General features: G+C 37.1%; 1 protein-coding gene across 1 annotated transcript; it reads left to right on the top strand.

The window, feature by feature from the left end:
• On the top strand, window positions 1-22,966 carry LOC126203070 (myotrophin). Its single transcript, XM_049937309.1, has 4 exons — window positions 1-183; window positions 277-387; window positions 15,266-15,349; window positions 19,075-22,966. The coding sequence occupies exons 1-4, from the start codon at window positions 115-117 to the stop codon at window positions 19,162-19,164; spliced, it is 354 nt and encodes a 117-aa protein (XP_049793266.1). The 5' UTR covers window positions 1-114; the 3' UTR covers window positions 19,165-22,966.
• The last annotated feature ends 2,252 nt before the right edge of the window (window positions 22,967-25,218 follow it).

Here is a 25,218-nt window from a genome sequence, read left to right as displayed (position 1 = left end):
ATTATCGTTATATAGGTCGAGTGTCGAACTGTAACATTACCGGCCTGTGTCCTACAGGTTTGTGATAATTATTCAGGGTAATAGAACAATAGTGTTTGCAGTATTAAAACCGTGATGAGTGAGCTAGTGTGGGGAATCAAAAATGGAGATTTAGATCAAGTAAAAGATATTATTGAGAAAAAGGTTTGTTTTAAAACAATAAGATGTTATTTTGAAAATTGTTTATCTGGGATATGCTGTCCAACAGAGTGTCTTATTTACATAATTTGTTTTAAGCAAATAGATGTTAATAAGGAAATTGACGGACGGCCGCCTATTCACTATGCAGCCGATTATGGACAGGGAGAAGTCATTAGTTACCTAGTTACGAAAGGAGCAGATGTTAATGTGAGTACAGTTTTCCATAAATGTATTTTACAACACATTTATTCCAAAGGCCGTGTTGCATGCGAATTATCCCCTATTGTAATTCATATTTTACGCGTGAAGTGTCAGTGCGTGATCGCTATTGCACTTCCTTTTGAGAGTGGGCGTGTGGCATCAACGTTTTATCTGAAGTTGTAGATGCGTTACTTCGCAAGTCATTTGCAGGATGTCAAGTGTATTAGACGTAATTTGGCAACAGTATATAGAAAGATGAAGTATTGATGTATGTAACTGTATTGTCTAATCTTTGCTTGCATATTGCTGAATCTAAATGACAGATTTTGATTTCTACTTCACATCTTGCAAAAAAAAGAAAAAGTGAACATGTCTGGAAAACACAGGGGCAGTAAAGTATGAATTAATATAATTTGTAAGTTTTATTAGTGGTATGTCTCAGTGTCGCAAATAAAGAGAGATAATTGGCAGTAATAGTATTTAGTTCTCACTTTTATATATTCAGCACTGTTAGGCCTGCATGCAACAGACACCATCAGTGCACTTATTAATTACAAAAATATTCTTCACGTTACGTTCATATTGGGCATTTCTAAAGAATGGATTAGATTAGATTCAGCTTTGTTTCCATAGACCCAAAAACGAGATGATTGTTGTGGGTGTGCAATAGGTCAAAAAGTATTATATATATATATATATATATATATATATATATATATATATATATATATATATATGGGGGGGGTGGATTTGAATATAGTACTCACTCACCTGGTCATTTGTCAGATACGTGAATACATTACAGTAAACTGCTGCTGGTAGCCTAATATTTACAGAATTAATACACTGTCAGAGTGAAATATAGGTACACACATTTAATAAATTTGTCATACAAGAAATACCCAATCTCGAATGTTGTGATCAAGTGCTATCAAAACTGAAATCTAAGAGACATTTTTACGTCAGCTGGTCTAACAGCCCCTGATATTCATTTATAGAATACGAGAAGCCAACCAAAAAGTCTTTCAAATTCTGTTTATACTGTGTGTTACCAGAAAGCAAGTTTTTAATGAATAAAATGTGTTAACTAACAAGAAGCTGTGCAACTTTTTCTTAAATGATTGAATTGATGAGCTTGGGGCAAGTTCAGACAATTTGTTACACACTTTAATTGACATATACAGATGGCTGTTGTTATTTTTTATTAATAAATTTTGTGATAAGAATACATAAGTGTTATAATGATCTCTCTGATTTGTTACAGTTAAATTAGGTAGTTCAACATGTTTGTAATGAACACTATAAAGAATATGTAAATTAATTACTTACCAGAATAGATGCATCAGATATTTATCTTGTCCCTAATGGACAAAGCTTTCAGTGTGTTTTACTATCTGCCCTTGCCATTACTCTTGTTGCCCTCTTCTGAATTGCAAGAATTTCATTAATTTCTTTTTTCTCCAGAGTATTAAAATAGATTGAAAGAAGGCAAAATATAGTGTCACTACTTTAAAAGTGATATAGTACAGCTGCATTTTTGATTGATTTGTATAAGGTAATTTGGTTTTTAGCACTCTATACCCTATTTTATACATTTTTATGTATAAAAATAAAACAAAAAGCTGGAATCTGTGTTAGACACTGGACAAGTCTTTGATGAATCTTTTGGTGCATATTATCCACACAGATCACAGAGAAAGGGCATTACTTTTACCTCTCTGGAAATAATACAGTATCAGTCCTGGCTACAAAACAGTAGTATATCATTTAAGATAAAATTGCAGTGTCTGCAAATTACAGAACAATAAACCCTCAGAACAGTCTCCATTTTCTTCAAGCATTTTAAGGATTTAGGTAGCGTAGTGTTCTGTCAGAGCAGACTTCAAATCTTTATCAAGTGATGTGTCAAAGTGCTAAGACCTGGACTCACATTTACCTTGATGGTGGTAGTTAAAATTCCAATCAAGCCATCCAGATTGAAGTTCTGTGTGGTTTCTATAATTACTTAGAGAATATACTGGAGTAGACCGAGCGAGGTGGCGCAGTGGCTAGCGCACTGGACTCGCATTCGGGAGGACAACGGTTCAATCCTGCGTCCGGCCATCCTGATTTAGGTTTTCCACGATTTCCCTTAATCGCTCCAGGCAAATGCCAGGATGGTTCCTTTGAAAGGGCACGGCCGGCTTCCTTCTCCATCCTTCCCTAATTCGATGACCTTGCTGTCTGGTCTCCTCCCCCAAAACAATCCAATATACTGGAGTAGTTCCTTGGGAACAACCAATTTCCTTCCCAGAAGCAAGCTTGCCACCTGTCCCTAATGATCTTGTCATGTGGATATGCAACGTAAATAACAATTTTAAACAAATAATTGCAAACAGGACTTAATAATCTCAACTGTAATGATTGTAGCTTTCTCTAAATTCTCTGTGGCACAAGAGACTGGGCATTAAATATATCCATGCTGAGACCCCCATTTGTCGAATTGATTGAAAGCCTTCCAACTAAACAATTCCTCTGAGAGACCAAGATAAACTACCACCAATGGACCCTACTCGTTATTTCAAAACCCCATTTTTCTGATCACGTTTAGGCTTTAACTTAGCTAACCTGCCAAAAACCACTATGTTATCAATTTTTTTGAAAGTACCAGTACATTTCACTGGTTAGCGGAAACGTCAGATTCCATCCGTCTGCTTTGACCAATGATGTCACCAACATGGTGGAAACGACCATTCATAACTACTCCCATATCGCGACTATGTCATTACGTAAACACGGCAGCAAAACACAAAAATAGATCCAAAGACCATCAAACACATATTCCTGCAAAAATATAATGAAACGTAACGGGACAAGCGGGGGAAATTGGGGGTTTTTGTGTGGGACAAACTAAGAATAAACACACACCACTAAACCAAACGATAAAATAAAATGACCACAACCTTCCCAAAATCAACTAAAAACAATATCCACTGGAATTAAACACTTCCCTTGACCTATATAGGTCAACAGCAACTACTGATACCACACTATAAATCTCAAAAATTTCACCACCACACCTAATCCTACCAAAACCTAGTCCCAACAGGGAATCATATAGCGCTCTTAGAAAAAAGTGTTCCGAGACTGTTACATGAAATGCTCCTCCATGATACTGACAAGAGGGAGATTGAGTTAATCACTAAAGACCAAGAACTCTCATGGATATGACGGGGTATCTAGCAGAATGCTGAAGTATTGTTCTGTGTATGTATCTGTAACTTTTCCTTTAGGAGTGGTCGGTTTCCTGACCGATTAAAGTACTCGGTAGTGAAGCCACTTTATAAAAAGGGAGACAGGGATAATATTGACAATTATAGACCTATTTCTATGCCATCGGTGTTTGCTAAAGTTATTGAGAAGGTTATATCTACAAGGTTACTGGAGCACTTAAATTCACATAATTTGCTGTCAAATGTTCAGTTTGGTTTTAGAAATGGTTTAACAACTGAAAATGCTATATTCTCTTTTCTCAGTGAGGTTTTGGACGGATTAAATAAAAGATTGCGAACGCTAGGTGTTTTCTTTGATTTAACGAAGGCTTTTGACTGTGTTGACCACAAAATACTACTGCAGAAGTTGGACCATTATGGAGTAAGGGGAGTAGCTTACAATTGGTTCGCCTCTTACTTTAAGAACAGAAAGCAGAAGGTAATTCTCCGCAATATTGAGAGTGGTAGTGATGTTCAGTCTCAATGGGGCACTGTTAAGTGGGGCGTTCCCCAAGGGTCGGTGCTGGGGCCACTGCTGTTTCTTATTTATATAAATGATATGCCTTCTAGTATTACAGGTGATTCAAAGATATTTCTGTTTGCTGATGACACCAGCTAGGTAGTGAAGGATCTTGTGTGTACGAAGGATCTTGTGTGTAATATTGAAACAGTATCAAATAATGTAGTTCATGAAATAAGTTCATGGCTTGTGGAAAATAATTTGATGCTAAATCACAGTAAGACTCAGTTTTTACAATTTCTAACTCACAATTCAACAAGAACCGATATTTTGATCAGACAGAATGGGTGTATTATAAGCGAGACGGAACAGTTAGAGTTCCTAGGCGTTCGGATAGATAGTAAGCTGTTGTGGAAAGCCCATGTCCACGATCTTGTTCAGAAACTAAATGCTGCTTTATTTACCATTAGAACAATATCTGAAATAAGTGACACTTCAACACGAAAAGTAGTGTATTTCGCATATTTTCATACGCTAATGTCGTATGGTATTATTTTTTGGGGTAATTCTTCTGATTCAAAAAGGGTATTTTTGGCTCAAAAAAGGGCTGTTCGAGCTATATGTGGTGTAAGTTCGAGAACCTCTTGTCGACCCCTATTCAATAGTCTGGGAATTGACATTGCCCTCACAGTATATATTTTCTTTAATGTCGTTTGTTGTTTGCAATATTAGCCTATTCCCAAGAGTTAGCAGCTTTCACTCAGTTAATACTAGGCAGAAATCCAATCTGCATGTGGAATGCACTTCCTTGACTCTTGTGCAGAAAGGAGTGCAGTATTCTGCTGCATCCATTTTCAATAAGGTACCACAAGAACTCAAAAATCTTAGCATTAGCCCAAACTTTTTTAAGTCTAAACTGAAGAGTTTCCTCATGGCTCACGCCTTCTATTCTGTCGAGGAGCTCCTGGAAGAGCTAAAAAATTAAGCAAATTCCAGTGTTACATTGTTGATTTTCTTTATTTAAACTTACGACTTGTCACCTGAATTGTTTTTTTATATTTCATTTTATCTGTTTCTAATATCGTGTTATAATTTCATGTATTGACTCGTTCCATGACCATGGAGACTTCTCCTTAATTTGGTCCCACGAAACAATAAAAAAAAAAAAAATTAAAAAAATACCTAGAAAATCAAAATTGGAATCAAACACTTCCCGTGGCCTGTTACCCTTATGACATCTCCACATATAGTCGTCCCTGGTCCGAGACGCTGGAGTTTCAGTAAGCCTCATTTCTGCACAACACACTGAACACTTCACGACTTCAACCAAGAGGCCGAATAGCTGAAGAAATTTATTGGAGACAACACACTGTCCCCCATCATCACCGACAACCTAAAACTGTTGACCTTGTCAGTCATATCCATACCTACCAAAGACAGAAACAATGCAATATACCAAAATTCACACATGACGAACAGAAAAAAAACTACAATAATGTCAACATAATAAAACCAAAATCGTTAACTCACTGAAAAGCATTCCGCTGAAAGCACAATCGCCACCGATACCACACACGTGCAATGCTACCATGCAAATGAACCCCATACGCCACATAGCACACTACCCATAAACACGCCACCGGAAAGAACCACTGACCACAACAATGTGCCACCTATAAACCTGCCACACACGCAAACGAAACCAAAAACATCACCTAACACATAAACACACCACCAGAGAGCACCACCGATCACATCAAAACAGTACCTACAAACACGCCACTCTCACAAACTAAACTCCGCGTCGTCATGACATCGCACACCACAACAGTCTTATGTCATGAGTCAAAGCCGACAGGTGGAATCAGACGCTTCCGTTAACCCCATTTCACATGAAACCACTGATGCCATAGCGGGACACAGATCTAGTGGTACACTGGGGTACTTGTATGAATGTAGTGCATTCACTTACTGCATTGAAAGCAACAATTGGAGTAGAAGTTATGGTACAAGAATTTAGGAGATTCTGACATGAGATTTTCTTTATAGTGATCATATTGAGGAGATAGACAGTGAGACTAAGATTATCTTAAATTATTGTAACGTACAATTGAGTTCACACTACTTCTATTATGAGTGGTTTTGAAATGATACCACTGGAGTGGTATGTACTTTAAATAGGCTACATATTTATTAAAATGGAGACTCATTTTTGCTTGTTATTTACAACTATATTTTGTTTTAATTATAAATAAGTATTTGGTAGTTGAAAACTGTATAGCCCAGTGATTCCAAAGTGACATCATAACTTTAAAACAGTTGATTGTTTACTTTTTGCTAATTTCTTCTTGTATTCTTTGCTTACTATGATAATTTTTTTTTTATTAGTAATTGGGACTTATTCCTTCTTGTATCAATGGAAGTGCTATGGAAATGAGCGCATTTAAGCTGTTTTTATTACTTTATATAGTAGCAGTTTCATTTGTTTAGAGAAGCCATGGCAGAGTGGTTAAGGCATCTGACTTGTTGTAGCAGTGCTTCAACTACATTTTACTAAAACAGTTGGTACTGATTGAGTGATTGCTACAGTTAGGTCTCATTTAAGCCCATTTCTTAATTTAAAATATTGATAACTATATTCATAATGTGAAAAATACGTTAATCACGTTTTAACCACAGAAGACTGGTTCACACATGTAAGAGGCAGCACTGAGCGTATGTAATCGATTCTTGGCAAAATACAGTCTTTGGAACTAACACAACCAAAGTGTGAATAATGTAAGGAATAAAGGTGACAATTCGCTGAACAGTTGAGGCACTGCATCTTCAGTAAACAGATAGAAAAGATGGAGAATTTTATGAGCTTTCAAATGAAACCCTCTTCAGAGTTAGAGTGCACACACAGGTAATGCTTATGCAAGAGACCAACAATGATGCAATGTAAAATTTTATAGTCCAAAACAGCTGTCTATAGTATTATGTCTTGTGCGGAAAACCAGGACTTTGTCGCAGAGCACAAGCACCTGTTGAAACGTTCACCTTAGTTCTTCATCTTGACAATCTCAAAAGAAAAAAAAAGTAAACAGGAGAATTTGGTAGTATGCATGTGTAACAGTTTGTTCCTTATGACCACAATGTGATGGCAGTGTGCCATATCATTTGCAATAAATGTTCAAACTCCCTCCACCAGATGATGGGTAGCTCTTTTCATTTTTGCTTCACTGCTTGCCATGCTCTTGTGCCACAAGGTTGTGCATGGTGATTAGGTGACTAAAGAAGTCATCTGGGCTGGCCTGGCCTGACACAACTGCAACATTTCCATTGCTGTCGCAGATCGGTGGGCCTTCTGAATAGGAATGAGGAATCGTGGCACCCATTGACCAATAACCTTTCACATATTGGAAACCTAAGATATGTTAATGGACCCATAACTTAGGTTATTTTTCCAGTCACCTAGAGCAGGGTATTATGATGATGATGATGATGATGATGATGATGATGATGATGATGATGATGATCATGATGATGATGGAGTTACCAAGTTCTTTGCCAAAAATTTTTGAAAACCTGATGAAAATATTTCTAAAATCCCTGCCATCCAGCATGAAACTAGGAATGCCCACTAGTGGGCGATAGGGACCAGATTGACTACCATTGGCCTAGAGCATGATACACCAGTCTTCAAGCACTGTAATATACCAGTCTTGTAGCACAAGAGCCTCCACTTCTCTTGTGATTCCCAGTTCTTCACAAGGAGATGTTCTCACTTCATTCTACGTAATTCAGGATTGTTTGACCACGCTGGAAGCATCTGTGCCCCGTAGCCACTACATTACATGCGATGCATTGTTGCCATAGAATTCCATGAACTCAGTGTGGATTGGTGAAGCATTGTATCCTTCCAAATGCAGAAAACAACACTGCACTTTATTAATGGGCTGTGGTCGACCCTACCCACCCAATTCCCCCTCCTCCAGAGTCATGCTGTGGAGCTACGGGTGAGTATTTCAGTGGATACCAGTAATTTCAGACTTATACCTGGAAGCAAACAATTATTAGTTGGGTAACTTTATTTTTTGGTGCAATAATTAAAACATAATAACTCCTTTTTACAGTTCATGACTTTGACTGCCCATCCCATGAAACACTGTGGAGATATGAAAATTAACTAAACACATGTGAACATAATCTGGATTTCAAGAAGTTAATTACCCTCTATTTCCTTTGTGTGCCAATGAAATGCTGGTGAGAAGTCTCTCCCTACACCAGAATTCCAAGTAGCGACTTCTAGACCAAGCATCATTGCACGTGGAGTGCATTTACAAAAGTGGATAGCTAATAAATACATCATCACCTCCGTGAGCCTGAAACTAAAATTAGCCAATACATATTTGTCTGAGAATGGTCAATAGGTTAAACTGCATCCCAGTTGATCTTGAGTCTAAATTATTTCAAGATGTGGTTATAATAGAGGGAAACATTCCACGTAGGAAAAATATATCTAAAAACAAAGATGATGTGACTTACCAAATGAAAGTGCTGGCAGGTCGACAGACACACTAACACAAACATACACATAAAATTCAAGCTTTTGCAACAAACTGTTGCCTCATCAGGAAAGACGGAAGGAGAGGGAAAGACGAAAGGATGTGGGTTTTAAGGGAGAGGGTAAGGAGTCATTCCAATCCCGGGAGCGGAAAGACTTACCTTAGGGGGAAAAAAGGACCGGGTATACACTCGCGCACACACACACATATCCATATGTATGAATGGATATGTGTGTGTGTGTGTGTGTGTGTGTGTGTGTGTGTGTGTGTGCGCGAGTGTATACCCGTCCTTTTTTCCCCCTAAGGTAAGTCTTTCCGCTCCCGGGATTGGAATGACTCCTTACCCTCTCCCTTAAAACCCACATCCTTTCGTCTTTCCCTCTCCTTCCCTCTTTCCTGATGAGGCAACAGTTTGTTGCGAAAGATTGAATTTTGTGTGTATATTTGTGTTAGTGTGTCTGTCGACCTGCCAGCACTTTCATTTGGTAAGTCACATCATCTTTGTTTTTAGATATATTATTTCAAGATGTCTTGTATAGCATATAAATGTAAGCATTTTGAATTATGTTCTCCATTTTAAATTCTGATACTTTATCATTCTGCTTACTGAAGCATGTGGCAAATGTACGGTCATGGTAGATGTTCATTTTGTTTGTATGATTGACATAAATGTGTCTGTTCACAGGAGACACACATTTTTGGGTTTCCCCTTTTCGAAATCTCAGCATGATGCACAAAACAATAATATATGCGCTATGAGACACACTCCTTTCTTTGACTGCACAAGTTAGGAGCAAGAAAGACCCGGGTATACTTCAGTGATAGTCTTCTGTTAAAGTTGGTCATTACAAGACAGTGAGGAATATAACATTGATGAAAACATGTTAACCAGGAAATCATTTTATATTTAAATCACATTGACACATTTTATTATTTTTTCTGTATTTTTTTCCTCTTACATCAGCATGTAAGATTGCTCAGAGTACGAGTTGTAATCAAAAAATAAGATTTTTTTTAAGTTCTTGGGCTTTATACATCAGATTTTCAATTTTTTTTATGTTTTTGGTACACATGTTCCTAATGTATATATGTATTTTCAACTGTTTTCAATATTAGTTTATTGTTGGCAGTTGAAAAGGGTGTGTGTCTTCAAGTACTTGCCAAATTTTTTACTTTAAAAAAAGATGTAGAAGAAATTTTGTTTGTAAACTAGAATTAACTGGTACACTGCTTTTCGAAATATTGATTGTAGCTTTTAGCGAATCTGCTATGAGAAATTAAAGAGTTTACAAATGTTTCAAAAGGTGTCGAGGACATGGAAAAAGCCGTCCGATCTGGGCGTCTTAGCACATAAATTACTGATGAGTATGGAAGAAGTAAAGAAAATGGTCCTGGAAAATCACCATCAGAGAGGTTGCTGATTAAGTTGGCATATCCTTTGGGTCATCCCAAGCATATATATATATATATATATATATATATATATATATATATATATATATATATATATGGGGGGGGGCATGAAACGTACAACAGCAAATTTTGTTCCAAAATTGTTGAATTTCGAGCAAAAATGTCATGTAGACATTGCTCAGGAATTGCTGAATGAAGTCAACAACAATCTGGAACTTCTAAAGAAGCTTATAAAGGTGACAGTATGTGGGTATACGAGTATGATGTCAAAATAAAGACCTAGTCATCCCTATGGAAACTGCCTGAAGAGCCAGGAGGGGGGGGGGGGGTGTGGGGGGAAATATCGATAAGTTCGATCACATGGGAAGATTCTTTTCAATGTTTTCTTCAGTTACAGTGTGATAGTGAATCGTGGGTTCCTGTTGTATGGTCATGCAGCAGTAGGGAATATTACCAGGAATTTATGCACTGTTTGTGTGAAGCAGTGTGAAGAAACAACCAGCATTGTGGTAAAATCACTCTTGGAAATTGCATCACACTTCAATGCTTGTTCGTGATTTTTGGCAAAAAATAAAACCATTTTTACCATAGACACCATATTCACCGGGCACTGCCACTTGTGACGTACTTAGGCTGAAGAAAACCATAAAAAAACATTGTTGTGCACCATTGATGAGATGAAAACTGAGTCATATAAAGGAACTGTACACTGAAACAAAAAGCAAGTTCCAGATGTCCTTCCAAGATTGGAAAAAGCGGAAGTGTATTACGTCAGAGGAGAATTACTTTGATGTTAATGAATAAATAAAAATTCTTTAAAAAAAAAAGAAAAATTAATTTGTGTTACGTATTACAATGAAAGAAAGAGAAATTGAAAAATATTTTTTCCTCCACTCTATAAATGTTCAGTTTGTGCAACCTGTGTCACACACTCCATATGAAACTGATGATATAATACCTTCCAGACCAACACACTGCGGTATCTACCCTGAAATGTGCATAAACAATAAACTTGATGAATGGAGTCAGATTTGCCATTGTCAACAGTCATTATGTTATTTTAGTACCCACTGTGCATGTTTGTTCACCAGTAGAGGATGCAGCAACAGAACTCTATCTTTAGTTTTGTTCAAGTTTGTACAGATTGTATTTAAAGTCACCCTCACAGGAGCTGTAACATCACCTTCTGTTATTTCAAGTTGAGGAGTCATTGCCTCTCGTGAAACATAAAATAAATTCTGCTACATTTCAGTAACATGTTATGAAAGGTTGGACCATTACACAAGAATGCTGTCTCTGTCACAAGCAGAACTTGCAAGTCACCATATTACATTTGTCATTTTCAGTCGAAGCCCGTATTTTGTGGATCTTATAATATAATGTGCACCCTATGAATAAATGCTGTTTCAAAGCACTAGCACGTTGAGGATATCTTGAAAATGCCCCATGATTGGTACAATTTTGTTGTATTGAAATGATGGGACACATCATGTTGCTGGTTATAGAATTTTTGTATCTAGTTATTCCTGATGTAATACAACTACAGTCCTGCCACTTGGTGTCATAGCTTTTAGTGGAGAATTCAAGAAACCACTGTGGTGCTGGACAGTAACTTGTTGGAATCCTGAACATACTGTGTATTATAATTTAGTACAGCATTGGACCTATAAGTAATGCTTCAAACACATTTTGTAAAAGAAGTGAGGAACAGGAATTTTACTGAACACTAAATAAACAAACTGTATTTAAGTGTATTAATAAAACACCAAAATTTAATAAATCTTGTTGTCCAAACTGAAATGATGCCAAAATGAAATTAACCATTTTTTAGAATCAAATGTAATCTTTTCAGTACTTTAAGATATTATAAAATGAGTTCTCAATTTTAGGCCAGGTGAAACATTCCTTCCCCCAGAATCCTAACCACTCTTCACGGCATGTGAGACAAATTACATGATGCATTGCTCTACCTATTTAATCTGAAACCAATCCTCCCCACTGCTACATGTGCAAAAATAAGATTAGCCAGCCTTGCTTTAAGCCTGCAACACTGAATTAAACTTTTCACAACTCCACAGATGGTAATTAAAAGCTCCGTAGCCACCTAACAACCTATCAAGAAAGACTGAGATATGACCACTGGAATGGAATGCTTTCAATACTAACAGTTCAGTGCACAGGCTCCAACTAATTGATAGCAAACCCTGATGATAATCACAACAAAGAAATGAGAACACAGTTAAAAATCAGTAGGGAATAAAAGAAATTTATTGGTGTCAGTTAACCTTAGACAAGTCATTCACTTTTAATCAACATTATCTCCAGCTAATTGAAAGTTTCATGCTCTACTATTGAGTCCTCTTTTAACTTAGCCATTCACAAGACTCCATGAGGAAAAGTAATAAGTACCAAAGGGGAATGTGAAACCTCTCAATCCTGCACCCCATACATCCATCCACCAACTCCTACCACATTCCAGGTGCAGCCATTTCATACCCAGTAAAAGGCAGGGCCACATTTGTAAGCAGCCATGTTATGAATCAGCTGCACTGCAATTACTGTACAGAATTCTTTGTGGTCTTGACAAGTAGCCAGCTGCCTACTCGCACGAATGGCAAATTGCAAACTTGACCACCCAGCTGATGAACATGCAGAGCACAACACAAATGTCTCCAACAACCACGTCACTACATAGGCCATCTGGATACCCCCTTCCAGTAAAAGTTTCTCTGAACTATGCTGATGGTAATTCTCGCCAACACATCCTGCATTGCTGCAATCCCCCTGGCTTGAACCTCTGTTAACCTGTTCCCATTGCCTGATTTTGCCTTTTCCGTACTCTCTTCTATCCACACCATTCCTCCTGTGTCCAGATCATGCACTGGCTCCCCCTCCCCCCCATCTCTCTCTCTCTCTCTCTCTCTCTCTCTCTCTCTCTCTCTCTCTCTCTCTCTCTCTCTCTCCCCCTCTCCCCCTCTCTCCCCCCTCCCCCTCCCTCTCTCTCCCCCTCCCTCTGCCCTCTTGCAACCCCTCTCCCTTCTCACCCCTCCATTTCTCCCTCCTCATATTCATCATTCCTCTCCCTTTTCCCCGCTAAGTTCACCCCTCTCACTCTTCATACGTCCCTTTTTGCTGTATGCTCTGTAGTCTTTTTGTCTCGTGCATCCACCAAGTCATCTGTCCAAAGACCTGCTTCTTTCCTGCTGCCCCCTCCTTACATCCTTCTCCACCACTTCCACATCTCCACCAGTTCAAGTAACTGCTATCAATAATTAGTCTTGCTGTGGCACGGGATAGTATGTTTGGATGTCAATGTGGTTGTATGTGTGAATGCGTTTACTATTGCTTGAAAAAGAGCCAATGCTGTTTTCTGTGCTCCACTCATCAAACTGCTGTAGCTGAGTGGTTGCATTTTATCTATTGCTCCATCCAGGTATTTCTGTTACTGTTCTACAAAAAATATGGATTGATCAGAAAATGTATATATGTTGATATAACATGAGCACAGTTCACCAAAAGTCAGTGTGATTTCTGCTATTTCTCATCAACACGTTTGTGGGCCAATTTTCTCAATTGAAAACACTGTTATGAGCTACCTGCTTCAACTTGCTGCAGCACTGTCCAAATCTAATTCGATACGCATTTACGCTGACAGATTAAAGGCCAATGACAGGGTCGGGTACGCTTTTGATCATGCTCAGGGACACGAGAAGAAATCTCTGCTTAGTGCCAACAGTGTCTACACTGCAGAGGTGGTTGCTATACCTCAAGCTTTGCAGTACATAAAAAGCATAACCCTTTGCTATCTCAAGTCTTTTGGTGATCATCACCCAGGACCTACTGGTTGACCTCTTCATCTGGACACCGAGCCACTTAGCCATTCAGGAAATGAACTCACAAATTGTTTAGCTAAAGACGATACTATAGGAGATCAACTGGATGTCGGGATACCAGACACAGACTTAAGATTACAACTTTGACACAATATTTTGAGGCATTGTGAATTGTAATGGCAGACTACTATGACCCACAACAAGATAAGAGGAATTAAAATGTCAACTAAGGTGTGGCACACATCTTTCCGGGGCTCTTCGAAAGATGTCATAGTTTTGCCAACTACACGTCGGCCACATGTGGCTGACCCCGATATGCGGCATGCTCTCAACTTGCCTAGCAAACACGGATTACTTTCTTCCACTTGTGCCTTCACACCCTCTTGTGCAAGATGCTGCCTGAGTTATCTCTGTTTTGTTTTACCTATCATTTTACAACTACCGTAAGACCCTCCGACCCTTCTAACTCTGTGACTTGCTTATAGACTTGGAGCAGCGAAGTCCCCCTTTTTTATTTATTTATTTATTTATTTATTTTTTTTTACACTGATGACACAGTAGTTGAGTCCCTTTAAACACACAATCAAAAACACTGTCCAAAGGTGGAAAAGGGCCTCATTGACTTCATTTCCCAACTGCATGGTATCCCTACAGACTTTTCGCACACTGTTCTGGGTGAACTGAACAGCCAGATGTCACAATGCAGCACAGTTATGTGTGCAGATAGTGGTGATCAAGAAATTCCACATGGACTTCCTCATTTAGCCAATCTCATCCCTCAAGATAATTTGTACCACCATCCACAACATGCTAGCTAATCTTTCAGCACGATTATCTGCAACTGATGCAATGATTGCTGAAGTGATGGTACAAAATTATTTGTGGCATACACGGAACTTGAAAATTGTAAAGTTCTGTGCTGGAGAAGAAGCTTTTTGAGCTAAGTTTATATTTATTATAACTTCTGTTATCTTATGCATTAATAATTCTTTTTGAAATAGGGAACATTATTTTGGCTCACCCCACACAATATACAGTAATGACTCTGTAAGGTGCTTATATGCTTAGGGAGGAAGAATTTAAATACTGTAGAAATACTGGAATTTAGTGGGCTTTCTCTCCATTGGTCCCCCCCCCCCTCTCTCTCTCTCTCTCTCTCTCTCTCTCTCTCTCTCTCTCTCTCTCTCTCTCTCTCGCGTCTGTGTGTCCAATCACCTATGTATTTTGTTTGTGTCCCCATGTCGTAGTGTAGTACAAGACAGACTTAGGCTCCTATTTTGTTCTCTGTGAGGTACATTGTCAGTGTGATAATTTTACACATTGTTTCTGTAAATTTCGTAGTAGTTGCAAAGGTTTTTAAATTAAGTTTCATTTTTCTAGGCAAAAGACAAACACGGAATTAGTGCTCTTCTTGCAGCAATTTGGGAGGGACATACAGACTGTGTCAGATTACTTTTGGAAAAGGTAAGTGTTTCATTAGTTTCACAACTATCTTGCTCTAAAATGATGTGTTTGTGGAAATAAAACTTGAATTGATTTTACAGTAACATTTGTTTGAAAGTCCATACTCACTCGCAGTTTGTGAAAGATGTGGGAGAGGGAGAACAACATATGTGGATATTCTCAGGAGTTATTGATGGGGTGATCAGCTAAATTACAATATTTCCCATTTAGTGATTCATACATGTCATCAGAATCATTTTATAGATGTTCTTGTTGTTCATATACACTGAAGTACCAAAGAAACTGGTATACGCATGTGTATTGAAATACAGAGATATGCAAGCAGGCAGAATACGGAGCTGCGGTTAGCAACGAATATATAAGACAATAAGTGTCTGACAAAGTTTTTAGATCGGTTACTGCTGCTACAATGGCATGTTACCAAGAGGTAAATGAGTTTGAATGTGGTGTTATGGACGGCAAACAAGCTATGGGGCACAGCAATCTCTGAGGAAGTGACAAAATAAGGATTTTCGCGTATGACCATTTCAAGAGTGTACCGTGAATTATCAGGAATCTGGTAAAACATCAAATCTCGGATATTGCTGCGGCCAGAAAAATATCCAGCAAGAACGGGACCAACGACGGCTGAAGAGAATTGTTCAACATGACAGAAGAGCAACCCTTCTGCAACTTGCTGCAGATTTCAATGCTGGGCCATCAACAAGTTTCAGCATGTGAACCTTTCAATGAAACATCATCAATATGGCTTTTGGAGCCACTTATGTACCCATAGTGACAGCACAGCACCAAGCTTTACACCTCGCCTGGGTCTGTAAACACTGGCATTGGACTATTGATGACTGGAAAAATGTTGCCTAGTCGGATAAGTCTCGTTTCAAATTGAATCGAACAGATGGATGTGTACAGATATGGAGATAACCTCATGAACATCAGACAGCAGGAGACTATTCAAGCTGGTGGAGGGTCCCCTGATACATCTAGATACGACTCTGACATATGACATGTACATGAGCATCCTGTATAATCATCTGCATCCATTCGTGTCCATTGTGCATTCTGATGGACTTGGGTAATTCCAGCAGGGCAGTGCAACACCCCTCACATCCAAATTGCTACACAGTGGCTCCAGGAACACTCTTCTGAGTTTGAGCACTTCCACTGGCCACCAAACTTCCCATTGAGCATATCTGGGATGCCTTGCAACGTGCTGTTCAGAAGAGGTCTCCACCCACACTTACTCTTGCAGATTTATGGGCAGCCCTGCAGGATCCATGGTGTTGGTTCCCTCCAGCACTACTTCAGACATTAGTTGAGTCCATGTCACATCGTGTTGCGGCACTTCTGCGTACTCACGGGGCCCATACCTGATATTAGGCAGGTGTATCAGTTTCTTTGACTCTTCAGTGTATATACACTTTCAAAATGCTTTATTTAACACCCATAGTGCTACACAGGTTTTAAAATTATATTAACCTCATTCACGGAGTACTTTGCTGTAAGTCACGATCTGTTTATGAATGTACTATTCCCCCTACAGTTCTGTAGTAGCTTTAATTTAATAACAATGTGATTCTTATTGTCCTTGCTATTTTCCTTGTTATTTTCAAACCCCTGTCAAACAAGTTGCAAAATTTTCAAATATTGCATGTATGGGCTGTACTAATATTGGGCATATTTCAAATGGCAATAATTTTAATAACACCTGTGTTTCATTTATCAAATTCTGTTACCACAAACAAATTGTTAAAATACTAATTTGTTTTTGTCTTCGTCCCAATAAAATCTGTCAGCTTCTAGGTTGGGTGGAAAAATTCTTTCTAACTGTTAGAATTGTTAGAAAAGAACTTTTCGCTTTGATTTTCAACAGTTGTTGTAGGATATATATGACTATGAAATTTAATTTTAAAGTTGAAATTATTTTCCTTTAAATTCATTGCTGGATTAATTTCTAATAAATGACCCAAAACTTTATTAAATGATCGCCTTGAAGTGCCTCTCTACACACAGTCATGTGTGCGCGTACATGTCTATTCTGCTTAAAAACAAAATATCTGCATTTAAACCTTCTTTCGATTAACCTTTTCTTTAGCATTTATTGTGACACTGAGGTGGAGTTCTCATGTTTTCTGGTGGAACTGACACCTGAAATAGTTATGTCCCTCTGTGGATCATCATCATCATCATCATCATCATGTCTGTAGTTATCCTGGATGCTCCTGGACCACCATGGCCATGACCTGGTCACAGAAGGCGCTCTTAACCTTAATCAGTGTACTTAATTAGCGTCAGCTGATTGTTTCCTTGATGCGGAATTGAATGCATTGTTCATTCCATTCTTGTTAGAGTAATCAAATATTTTGGCTTGGTAACAAAGGAGACATGTTAAAGCTGTACCCATTTGTAGTATTTGTTGAACTGAACTGTACAAAAGAACTTGTATTATTATACAGTAGTGCTGGCCTAAAAGTAAAAATAAAAAAGTGTACTGCTGAGAGGAAATTCTGGAATGATATCTTGCTTGAAACATGTAATTGACATTTTGACACGCGTGCGTTCGTGCGTGTGCGGACCTGTACCTGACAGGTCCGTCATAGCTTGTTCTGTTGTTCCATGCAGTTCATTCTTGCAAGCTAATTGCTACGCAGATTACCTCTGTGTCTTTAAATTAGTGTGTGTACTTCTTACTGGTATTTACAGCTGCACCAAAAAGTGAAACATTATTTCAATCAAACTGAATTTTTTTCACAACTACAATACAGCCTACAAAAGCAATTTATATGTTGTTGGAAGCTGGGAGTGGAATCTTATATGCTGATGCATATAATTAACCACCCATGTATAATGCAAGAAATTAGGAAGCCCAACATCTTTTTAAGAGACAATTTAAAATATATGTGAAGGGCTGGGTGATACCTGAAAATAGGCATGGGTCTGTTAATTCAAGTGGTCCAACCAGCCTGTGAGACCACCTGTAACACGTAACAACAATGCCATAAGTCCACAAGAGATACTGTTATTCATACTAAAAGCAGCCAGATGAACTTTGTGGTGAGTAGTGATATCATCCATGATATAAATCCCATGTTTCAAGAAAGATATCATTCAAGAATTTCCTGTCAGCAATGTCCTATTACTTTTTTAGGCCAGTGAAGTTCTTAGGTGCAGTTACATTGGCTCTGAAGTTTTCTTTCAGTCAACACACATAACCAATGGATACAAATTAACATACCGTCTATATTAACAAGTCAAAACTGGAAGTGTTGATATACGTCAATTTGCAGTTGGTTTTGATGACTTTGCTCAGCTGCATCATCTACTAACCATTCAAGATGACTGTTCTGATTGCCTGCTAAATTGTTCATTTAGTTCAGGAGTAGCAGAGAGCCTGTAACACTTTGTTTTGGGAATTTCAGACAAAACTGTTTACATCACCATTCTATCCTACATTTTCTCCTGTTTGCTATGAACAATATTTATTTATTTTGAATCATTATATGCGTTATATACAATTACATGATTTTGCGTCTCTTGTCAGGCACTTCTGTTGGGTTGCATAATTCTTTTGCCTGCTTAATGCGTGAAGTTGCTGTCTTATCTATATAGTAATTGCCCAAATGTTTGACAGAACTGGAGGAACGTGTTGCCATATTTTGTTAGATTAATCATTATTATGTCCCCAAAATATCATAAATGTGTTTATGAATTGATGTTTTCTAATGCAGGGAGCGTCAAAAGAGGGGACAGCGCCAGATGGAACAACTTACCTAGCGTCGGCAGAAAAAGATGAAATAAAGCAGCTGCTCCAAAAATGAGCCTGTGGGCATTTACAAAATTGATTTTCTCTGTCTGAATAAGCTTTTATCTGAGATATGAACAGTATTTTCCTGATTCTGTAAGAGATGTCATGTTGGCACAGGAGACTTGCATCTTAAATATTTAAGTAACTTTTATACAGTTAGCATTTTAATATTTGAAATTTTCATTGATATAGAGGATGCGTGGAAGTATTTTTATACAAAGTCTGTTTCTGTATATCCCTACCTCCCCCTGCTCCATTCATTTAACATTATTTTTGTCAATATATACAGCCAAAATATTATATCCCAGACTGCTCAAAACAAATTAATTTTGTCTGGTCATAATGAAGAAAACATTACTCAAAGACTTAGTTTACATATCATTGTAGTAAAAGCCTGTCTCCTCATTTTGTTGTTGGAAGGATATAATTTAAAATTTTGTTGGAGATGTATGTTGATGAACTGTGTCCTTTGCTGCTATTAGAAGTGCCTTCGTAACATTAAATGGTTATTTAAAGATAGATTTTGATAGAAACGGTCTTTCTCAGTAGCATTTTTCTGTTGTAAATTGTACTTCTAACCTAAATTTTCTGAGCCTGTTCAAGTATATGAATCCTAATTTTTTGATGAGTCATGTGTAAAGTGTCCCTAATCAGGAGTTCCTAATTTTTTTCTGAAATAACTAGCCACCTCCCATTCTTGAATATGTGATCTCACTTTCTCTTGATATAATGACTCCTCTTTAATTTCCATGTTTGATTAGCATTCAGCTTTAGAATTAAAAACAGAGAGAATTCCAGGCTGTAAAATGTGTTGCTCATGACCATTCCCATTTGTTAGTTGATGTTTTGATGTACTGAACACCACAAAAGAAAAGTAGTTGTGGGTTTGCATACTGGCTGTTGACACAGAGTATGGAATCTTAGTGCCATGTGAGTATAGGTATTGGATTTGAATGTGTATTGTGTTATTATTGAAGTACTGGTCAGTTAATAGAAATGTTGGTAGCCTCTTTTTTTTTCTGGTGGCATGAATAATACAATTGTGTTGATTGGCAAGAGGACTGTCATAAAAAAATTGGGGGGAAATTTAATTCTCTAATGTACTTTCTCTTTGTCCTATTGTTTATTCTGATCCATAAAGATGTTTTTGCAATATAACAAGAATGAACAATGTTTTACTTCAACCAAATTGTTGCTGATTAACTGCTTGCTTTAGCACATCAAAGTGAAGTATCAAGCTGGCCTACGTGATGTCATTTTGTGCTTCAGAGTGAAACATATTGGTTTGTTCTGACCCTCACCGCCACTGAAGAATGGTATGCAAAATATTACCATTTACGGTGCATATTATAATTCTCTTTAAAATAGGAATACGAAGTAATATTGCTCATGAATTTATTCAGAGATACATTGCTGCTCTTTTGAGCACAAACTTCGTTTGGTAGGCCTGAATTAAGTTTATTCTGTTTATAAGCTGTGGATAACATGTGTGTGTCTGTTTTACTCCAGTTCGTAATCACTGAAGAGGTCGATTAATTAATGCGGTGGGATCTTTGTTCCCCTCCCCCCCCCCCCCCTCCCATTTTATGTGTATCACTGCTAGACAGAAAGATAAATTTTGTCTGATTCATCATTCAGGCACTGTCTTTAAAACATATAACATGAACAGTAAGTTTGCAAAGAATGGCAGTCCTCCAATGTAGGAAAGATGTGTACAGTTCTCTGAAGCATTAGTCATTTAGATGTCTGTGATGCAAGTCTTGAATCAGATGGCACCATGGTATGTCTTATAAATTACTTATTTGGTCTTAGATATTTAACATTTCTCCATTTTTGAGAAGTAGATGATACAGAAATTCTAAATCACAGATAAATTGTTCATCAGCATCATTGGTAAATATATTCCATTTTCTGTGTGATATGAATTCCTGATTAATTCCCTTGGCCTACTCTAGTTTCAGAAAAAAGTCTGAGTAAAATTCTGATTTAGATATATTTAGATGTAAAATAATCAGTAACATTTGAGAGAAAAAAAGAGAAACATATATACTTGCAGTTTTATATACAATATACATATATATAATTTATGTAATGCTTTATAAATATTATATATTGAAAAGAATAGTCTATGAAGTACTGAAATTATGCCTCACTGTTTTTAGCTGCTTGTCTTTAACCTATTACATGTCCTGTTGACTGCTGTTGAGTATGACATAATGAAAATAAATTGTGTTGTAATTTGTGTAATTTTGGTACTAATATGAACATGTTTAACATAATTTTTGTTGTAGCTTTTGTTAGAAAAGCCCAGTTGTTCCTCATGATAGGAAGTTATCTCTGGGATAATGTGATCTGAGAGGAGATTTTGTGATTGTTCCTATCTATAGTAATTTTATTTATCTTAAGCACTCTTTCATGTTTGTATATTTTAGTAAAGACAGGAAAGAGAGAAAATGGTAAGCTGGTTGTGGCAGCGTTTTAACAGAGAAACAGTGGCTGGCAATTATGTACTAAGAGGATATGTGATTTTTTACACTCTTTCTCATAGTTGAAGTAGGACAAGAACAACATTTGAAGTACTCCATAATTCAACATAATTGTATTTGTTGAAATATGTTTAATTTGTTTATGATTGCAAATATAATTTTGGATAATTTTTTTTTAAGGAAGATACTGCTTATTGATATTTGTGGCTTCATTAACATCTGAAATTTTGTGATGTGTTGAAAATTCCACTATCCCAAAACCAAAGACTCTTCTCAGCTTAAAGCCTGTCCTTGCCGTTTCAGATATGTAGAAGGTTTTTCCCAAGCTATAGGAAGAGGTATCAAGATTCCTGTTTTCTGTTCTTCAGGCATGTTGTTATTTTTACATCAGTAGTACCACTGAATTTATTGCAGAATTAATGGGAAGCTTGTTAATAGATTACTAATGTGTTTACCCATATCTCATTCTCATTTATCAAAAATATATTGAAGAAAAATGGGAATGAACACTTCATGGAAGTATAGACAGTAGTGTGCCTTCAGAAAATTGAGGCATCCCTTTCACTTCTTAAGAAACAATTCTATACTTCAAATTAAAGTGTAGGACTGTGTAATTCTTGTTTGTATGCAGTAGTTATACAATTAAATTTTACCATTGCCTTTTTCCGATAGTCATTCCTGCTGAATAAGAGTATTGTACTACCAACAGTTAACTGGCTGCTATAGTGATGATTCCAAATGTGTGGATAGTGGTAGAAGTGTGTGTGCAGTTTAGCAACACCACCATATCATTCAACTCTCTCTTCTGTTAATTGATTAATATCCAAAACAATGTCAAAAGCTGAATTTTTTTTGTCTTTTGTGGTTTTTTTTATAACTTACACCTATTTGACTGGGTAGGAAACAAAAGGTTACGTATTTACAAGATACAATTTTTTTTTTAATTTTGGGTATGGCTGTTTTAACAAGCTGCCCTTTGACTATTAGTCAGTTGTAGTAAGATTTCATTAGATGAAAGTTTTTCTCAGTTAGCTTGTTGAAGAGAATGTGTGAAATCTTTTCCAGCTATGTATAATTCTGGTTTTAAGACTTGCTGTTAATTACAGTTTAGTAATGATATATCAGTTGTTAAACATTCGTGGAAATATGTGAAATAAATCGCACAGGTGATTGAAAGTGGTGCCGCCCTGTGAAGAAAACGCATTAAGTGTTGTTTGTTACGAAAGATATCTAATCTATAGCAATTTATTTTTTGTTCATGTGAAATGACTGGACTTATATGTTTGTATAACAATATTAATTAGAAATAAATTTATTATTCTTTTGAAATTTTTTGACGTGTTCATTCTGTTGCTTTCAAAGCATGTATGTTCCCAAAACAGACATTATCCATAGATTGTACATTAGTATAAGCTCATCTTTTAGTCATATTGGTGATAATGTCAGAAGATCTATTGGGTGTATAGTAAACCACTAACAGAAGTTCCATGGCGAGTATCTCTGTATCACCCTGGTGTACAACCTTGACAAAAACTGAATCTTGAATAGGGTCCTTGAGCATACAAATCCATCAATGGTTTAGTGTTGTGAAACAGTATTACATTACTACCAATAAGCACATTTAAAAGTGAAAGAAACTAATTGTATCTTTTGTAACTATTAGGTCCCTCTTCAGAAAGAAAAGGGGGTTAGATTGGGGATGTTCAGAAAAGACAGACAGATCACTTTTGTGATGGCAGCAACAGAACAACTACAGTCATTCAGTTGGTTGGACTACTCACCCATTCTTTTGAATGAAACCACTCCTTGGGGGCAACCAAATGGAAACATTCAATACCATTATAGCTTTGCACTTTGACTGAATTATTTAGTCTTTCTTTTCAAGTAAAACAGTAGTTTTTCTGTTGGTTGAACGATGTACTCATTCTTTTAGATGAAACTGCTCTTTAGTGTTTTAGCTCACTGAGCTGTCCCTTCATTCATCTGAGTGAAACCAGCCTGCAGTACTTTCATTAGCTGAATTTAAGCAATGCTACCATATACTGCCAGAAGGTAGCCCTATTCCCAGGGGGTAAGTGAGGACATACTAAGGTGGTATGCTAGAGTTAAAATAACAATTATACATATTTAGTTATGTACTGAATGGAGCAATTTTTCTGTTCATCATTCAAAACTAATTCATATTGTTGTGAATTAAGTTCTTTCATGTGCCATTAACATGTAACTAATTAAGGTGGTTTATCACTGAGGTAGGCCTTCCATCACTTGAATTCCCAATCCCAATAAAAGACTTCAAAAACCCTGGACATCTGGGTCAAATTGTATTACTTTCCCAGACACACAGTCTGTAGACAATAAGCCAGCTGACTACTGTGATTTACTGTGCGGAACAGTGACATGAGAGGGGGAATGTTTCCTCTCTTGCATTTCAGTGCTGATAACACTGATTAGCATATATAAATTACATGTGAGAGTAAAAAGAATTTATGAATGCACGTTATAGAGATTTTCATGTTAAAACATAGTACTTATTTGGAGTAAGGAATATGAACATAAATTAAGTCTGTTTTAATACAGCTCAATGACTAGAAGGTGTTAATGACAAAATATTTGGTTTTTTCGTGGGCAGAGTGGTGGCGTGATGCATGCAATCACCGTTTGTTGGTGATTTCTTAATGTCTCTGTAAATAAATATGGAAAATAAAGGGCATTCCAAAATGATCTCTACAACTTTGATAACATTATTTCAGAAATGTGCAGTTTGTGGCACAATGTTCAAGGATCTAGTAGCCACTTATGGGTTCAGTGTGTTACAGGGACCATATTTTTTAGACTCAAATTCAGGACATATTAAAAAATGTTGATATTGCAAAAATTAATAAATGCAAACTATCAATTCAGTTTGTTACAAAAATTACATCTTTTGTATTTTATCAGTACATTCTATTTTATATGTTTTATTAGTACCTTCTAAGCTGGAGTGCAAGCACATGTACATTATTTATCAGTGGTGTAAATTTTCTTCAATGTGTCCATACTCTTCAACAGCATATGAAAACATTTAACTCAGGTTTTGTCATAATTCACACAAGTCACTAATGTTGTCTTTTTAGTTTCTACGACAAACTGCCCCATGCATTACTTATTTTGGAAAATACCCTTTCAATAGCAGCATACCAATGCAGGTGAAATGAACACCTAATTTGGGATAAATCATTTCATAATAGTTAAATCTGGAATAGATTGGTGTCCCAAATTACTTCTGAAAAAATTCAGTAGAGAGCTAGAAAAATTGTGACAATCACAAAAAAAGGCGGGGGCGGATGATCCCCTGAAATGTGTGTTACATCAGTAGCACACGGAATATCTAAGCAATATCCCAGTTCTGTAAAGAAGACACATCAAGTTGCAGACAGGTACAATTAAAAGACACTTATCTAAAGCTTTCAGCCACAGCCTTCATTAGTAAAAGAGAGACGCACACCATTCACACACCGAGGTAAGCATACCATACATGTGCACATGCACGCGCGTACGTGCTCGCACGCACACACACGCACACGCACACGCACACGCACACA

This window comes from Schistocerca nitens, chromosome 9 (assembly GCF_023898315.1).
Source record: "Schistocerca nitens isolate TAMUIC-IGC-003100 chromosome 9, iqSchNite1.1, whole genome shotgun sequence".
Taxonomy (NCBI): Eukaryota; Metazoa; Arthropoda; class Insecta; order Orthoptera; family Acrididae; genus Schistocerca; species Schistocerca nitens.
The sequence above is the reverse complement of the archived record's forward strand: the minus strand, read 5'-3'. Positions and strand labels throughout refer to the sequence as shown.

Coding starts and splice junctions, on each gene's coding strand:
- LOC126203070 (XM_049937309.1), top strand. CDS start 115: ATGAGTGAGCTAGTGTGGGGAATCAAAAATGGAGATTTAGATCAAGTA. Junction 184..276: donor AAGATATTATTGAGAAAAAG/GTTTGTTTTAAA, acceptor ATTTGTTTTAAG/CAAATAGATGTTAATAAGGA. Junction 388..15,265: donor CGAAAGGAGCAGATGTTAAT/GTGAGTACAGTT, acceptor TCATTTTTCTAG/GCAAAAGACAAACACGGAAT.